The sequence below is a fragment of the Lynx canadensis genome, chromosome E1 (genome assembly GCF_007474595.2).
Source record: "Lynx canadensis isolate LIC74 chromosome E1, mLynCan4.pri.v2, whole genome shotgun sequence".
Classification (NCBI taxonomy): Eukaryota; Metazoa; Chordata; class Mammalia; order Carnivora; family Felidae; genus Lynx; species Lynx canadensis.
Window position 1 is genome coordinate 58,311,193 of NC_044316.2, and position 4,976 is coordinate 58,316,168.

Genomic DNA, 4,976 nt, shown 5'->3' on the forward strand with positions numbered 1-4,976 from the left:
CACGGTCGCGGCCGGGGGTTACCGTCGTCCCGGGAGGTGGCCCTGCTGGCCGTGGGTCAGGAGGGCGAAGGGTTGCCCCAGACCTGCTCCGTGCAGTGCGGAGTGAGTCTGCAGCCCGCAGGCACCCCTGCTGTCCTCCCCCGCCCCTGCTCCCCCTTCTCTCTCCTCCATCCTTCCTCCTCTCCCCCCCTCCTCGCCTCCCCTCCGTCCTTCCTTCTCCTCTCTCTTCTTCCCCTCCCCCCTCCTCTCCCCTCCTCCCCTCCCTCCTTCCCCTTCTCCTTTCCCCTCCTCCCCTCCCCTTCATCCTTCCTTCTCCTCCTCCTCCCCTTCCCCTTCATTCCTCATGGATTCTCTCCTCTCATCCTCTTCTTCTTGCCTCCTCCCCTTCGCCTCTTCCCCTCCCTTCATCCCTCCTCCCCTCCCACTCCCATCCCTCCTTCTCCTCCTCTCTTCTTCCCCTCCCCCTCCTCCCCTTCCCCTCAGTCCTCATCTATTTTCCCCTCCCCGTCCATCCCTCCTTCTCCCCCCTCCTCCCCTCCTCCCCTCCCCTCCATCCCTCCTTCTCTCTCTTCTTCTCCTCCCCGCTCCTTCTCCCCCTCCTCCCCTCCCCTCCTTCCTCTTCTCCTCTCCCCTCCATCCCTTCTTCTCCCCTCCTCCCCTCCCCTCCATTTCTCCTTCTCCTCCTCTCTTTTTCCCCTTCCCCTTCCCCCTCCTCCCCTTCCCCCTCATTCCCTCATCTATCTTCCCTTCTTCTCTATCCCTCCTTCTTTCCCCTGCTTCTCTCTCCTACTCCCTTTCCCCTTCATCCCTCCTTTCTCTTCTCCTCCTCCCCTTGTTCCTCCTTTTCTTATCCCTCCTCCCTCCTCTCCACCCCTCCTTTTTCTCCTCTGTTCCCCTTTCTCCCCCCCTCCTTCCGTCCCTCCTCCCCCTTTCTCCCCTCCCCCCCCTCCCCTTTCCCAGCCTCAAGCCTGGCCTGGCTGGGGAGAGATGAGAGGCCTCAGGGTGACCCCAGCGGCCTGACTCCTCTCGGGACTCCTGGAGCCTGCAGTGCCTTTGACGGAGCTCCCGTTCACGTGTTTGTTTCACTGGCTGAAGCAGTGGAGGGGTTTACGGGGCTTCCCTGGTTCCTCCCGTCTGCCCCCGAGAGGCATCGGTGATTTTCTTCACGTGCCAGCTCCCTGCTGTGTCGCTGCCGCCCCCCTTTGGGACAGCCCAGAGACCTGGGGGCGCCTGTGTGGGCCCGGCAGGTGCTCTCCGCCCCCACGGAAGCCCAGGGAGGATGGGGCCTCCCCTGAGCGACACATGTCAGAGTCGAATCCTAGGCTGACCCCCGAGCCCTCCCGCCTGCCCCAGGACCCTTCCTCCCGTGGCTCAGAGGAGTCACGCGTGTTGCCCAAGGACCCCCCAGGTCCCTTCCTCAGGCCCCCGACAGGTGCCCACGGTTGACCTCCTCTCTGAGGGCAGGGGCCCTGGGCCTGGCTGTCAGGTCTTAGTGGCCCCTCAGCCAGGCAGGGAGGGCTTTCTTGCCCCTGACACGTCTCGGCCAGCGTGGCCGTGGCCCATGTCAGCCCCTGAGGCCCCAGACGGAGTTCTCTCTGGGGCTCGGGCTCGCTGGAGCCCAGCTTATCCTGAGGGGGCCACCCCTCAGTTGGACTCCTCTCTTCCAGGGCTGGACCTGCTGCCCCTCTGCGTGACATTCCTGCTCTGCTTCTGGGAGGTCCAGTACGGCATCCTGGCCGGGACCCTGGTGTCCGCTCTCTTCCTCCTGCACTCTGTGGCCAGACCCAAGATGCAGGTACCGGCCCATCTGATCTCCCCGAGCCAGGGTCTGCTGGCCTCAGGGGGCCTGGTGGGGTGACTCGTGCCCTGGGCGGTACCCCTTGGCTCAACTGTCGCATGCCTCCTCGGTGAGACTCTGGCCCGTGGCACCACCCAGTGACCGTTCACACAGCGGACGGGTGTCAGCCTCCTGCCGTGGATCACAGAGCTCTCCCGCTGCACGTGAGGCTGCGGGTAGTCGTGAGGGCCCGTCAGCTGTGCTCCCCCCGCTCTGTTCTGTCGGCCTGGGTTGGGGCCTCCTGCTGGAGGGGCCACCCTCTCGGAACTGCCAGGTCGGACTTGCCTGTAGGACCCACCGGCTGTCCCCTGCTCTGTCCCCAGGTGTCAGAGGGGCCGGTGCTGGTCCTGCAGCCGGCCAGCGGTCTGCACTTCCCGGCCATCGAGTCCCTCCGGGAGGCGATACTGAGTCGGACTCTGGAAGGTGCGTGGGCTGGGGCCCCCCAACTCCCTGCCACCTTCTCTGTACCCCCGTCTGCTCCCGCGGGACCCTGAGTCCCTGTCCTCAGCCGCCAGGGAGCTCACCCACTCAGGCCCAGGAGGTCTCGGGGCGTCTCGGGGGCAGCCGGTGGGTGCCTGCCGTCTGCATACAGCAGGAGGGGCTGTTCCCCAACGTTTGTTCCTAAAGACCGTCCTTTGTTCCCGGGAGTTGGTGTTCGGGGAAGAAAAGGGGCCCGTTCCTCCTCTGAAGGGGGTCGCTGCTGCTGTCTCCAGACGGCTGTGATCACAGGTCCTGCAGACCCCACCCCCACCCTCCCTGCTGGGGCCAGAGCCCTCCGTGGCCTCGCTCTGGCCCCTGACCCGCCGGCCCCTGTCTCCGCAGCGTCCCCCCCGCGCTGCGCGGTGCTGGACTGTACCCACGTCTGCAGCATTGACTACACCGTGGTGCTGGGGCTCGGGGACCTCCTGGGAGACTTCCACAGGCACGGCGTCACCCTCGCCTTCGTCGGCCTGCAGGTGGGTGTCGCGACGGGCGGCCCTTTTCGCCCTCAGACCTGCCCGTGAGGTCGGCGTTGTTCCCGTCCCCACGTGAGGACAAGGGCACCGAGGCCCCACGAGGCTGAGTAAGCCGCCCAAAGTCACACAGCGAGGACGGCGGCCCCTGCTCCCTGATCCGGGCACCTGGCTCCGAAGCCTGCTGACAACGGTCACGGTCCACGTCCTGTCTGCAGAGAGCTCGTTTTTGTGTCCTCCTTAGAGCGTCAACTTCTAAATACTCCTCTTCTAGCGTAGCCAGGAGGCCCAGTTTCTTCCCTCCGTTTCCCTGAGTAGAGGTGGAGTTGTAACTACTTGGACGCTCTGGGGAAGCAGTGACCTGGCCGGTGGCCCTGGACCTGGGGGCCCGCCCCAGACCGCGCGTGCCCACGTGTTGAGACAGGAGCATCCCTGCCCGGAATTAAAGTCTGCCTGCCCTGCAGGTTCCCGTTCTCCGTGCCCTGCTGTCCGCTGACCTGAAGGGTATACAGTACTTCTCCACACCGGAAGAGGCAGGTGGGTACGGCGGGGTCATCTGAGAGCGAGCCACGTCAGCCGCGCGTGCCCGTGGCCCCCAGGATCGGGGTGGCAGGACGGCAAGACAGAAACTCTGGAATCGGAGGGGTCGGACGCACAGGTCCAGGAGTGGGGAGCGTGGGCACAGTGGGTGAGGCAGAGGCCACAGAATCGGGGGGCCCTCTTGTTCTGCGGGTTTATTTGGGGGGGATGTTTTCATTTAAGGTACGGTATAGGTTCAGTGAACGCACAGATCTTAAGTGTGCAACTCGAGTTCTGACAGGTGGGTACAGCCAGGTGTCCGCAGTTGAGATGGAACATTTCCATCATTCCAGAAGGTTTCCTCAGCCCCTCTTCACGACCCCCCGCCAGGGTTAGCCACTGTTCTGATTTCTTCCACCGTAGGTCAGCTTTGCCTGTTGTAGAACTTGACGTAAAGGGGATCGCAAAGGTTCTTTTTGTGTCTGATTTCTTCGGCTCAGCGTGGTGTCTGAGATCCATCCACGTTGTTGCTGGAAACGGCCGACCCACAGGAGACAGAGGGACAGCTGTGGCCCGGCCCGGCCAGGGGACCGCCCGGCACCGAGGAAGGGTTATCGGGGCGTGGAAAGCAATGAGGCTCTGATCAGGGAGGGACGTAGCTGGAAGCCTGCCTGGGGTTGGGGGCGCCGGCCGGGGGAACCCCAGCTCCCTGTGCACCAGGACCCTGAAGTGCCAGCCTCGAATCCCATTCTGTGAAGTGAACCTTCCTCGCTTCAGCTTTTTTAGTGCTTGCAAACCTTGTGTCTTCTGCAGAGAAATACTTGAGTCAGGAACCGGGGACCCAGCCCTACAACATCAGCGAGGATTCTGTTCCGGAACACAAGGTCGCCCTGTTGAAGGCCTGATTGGGGCACCGACGGGCACCTGATGCTCTGGGCGTCTCGAGGAAGGTTCCTGATGCCGGGATTCCGGATGCCACCCGATAAACACGCTGAGCTGAGGGCTCTGAGCAGGTGACCCTGGAAGGAGGAGGGAAAACCACACACAGGATCCACAGGTGGGACTCTCACTGCCTTTATTTGGGGTGACTGAATATTTATCTCCCTTCTGACTCCTGGGCACGCACGTTTTTCTGAGGAGTGGTTTGAAGACAGCCTTCTAGAATGACGGACCATGTGAGAAAGAAGGGACGGGATTTCCACCCGGTCCAGGGGAGGGGTCTCCACGCCCCAGCACCTTCCTGGTTACAGGGGACGTTGGGAGTGGGCAGCTCGGAGGTGGGTTCGAGCCTTGGTGGCGGCATCCGTATCGGTCGTCGGGGAGAAAGCCAAGGTGTGCCAAATGATTTCAAAGTGTCTTGCTAAAAATAATTTTGTTGTTGTTGTTTTTTTAAATTAAAAATGTAGCAGCTTTGGTGTTTTTGTAAAAATCGGAAACGCTTCTTGTAAAAGCTGCAGGAGACCGTCTCCTGCGTCCACTTTGGCGGTAGTCCAGACCCCATCCCCGCGGCGTGCGTACGGGTCCGTACGTCAGCATGTGGGTGCGTGCGTTTACGGTCGTGCGCGGACGGGGTCCTTTCATACGTGGTGCTCTGTGACCCGTACCTTTGTGCAGTCCTTGCTGTGAATGACGCGTTGTGATAATAAACAGAACCGTGATTTGCCGTG

At 62.5% G+C, this 4,976-nt stretch overlaps 2 protein-coding genes across 2 annotated transcripts in view; one reads left to right on the forward strand and one right to left on the reverse strand.

Moving 5' to 3' along the window:
* Nucleotides 1-1,563, reverse strand: part of SGSH (N-sulfoglucosamine sulfohydrolase) — a 3,448-nt gene extending 1,885 nt beyond the window's left edge. The window contains exon 1 of the mRNA XM_030294630.1: nt 1,528-1,563. Within this exon, the coding sequence (XP_030150490.1) occupies nt 1,528-1,563 (36 nt within the window). The remainder of the gene's footprint in view (nt 1-1,527) is intronic.
* On the forward strand, nt 944-4,976 carry SLC26A11 (solute carrier family 26 member 11). Its single transcript, XM_030297020.1, has 5 exons — nt 944-1,795; nt 2,161-2,260; nt 2,660-2,793; nt 3,255-3,327; nt 4,123-4,976. Exons 1-5 carry the CDS (start codon nt 1,562-1,564, stop codon nt 4,212-4,214), a joined length of 633 nt encoding a protein of 210 aa, XP_030152880.1. The 5' UTR covers nt 944-1,561; the 3' UTR covers nt 4,215-4,976.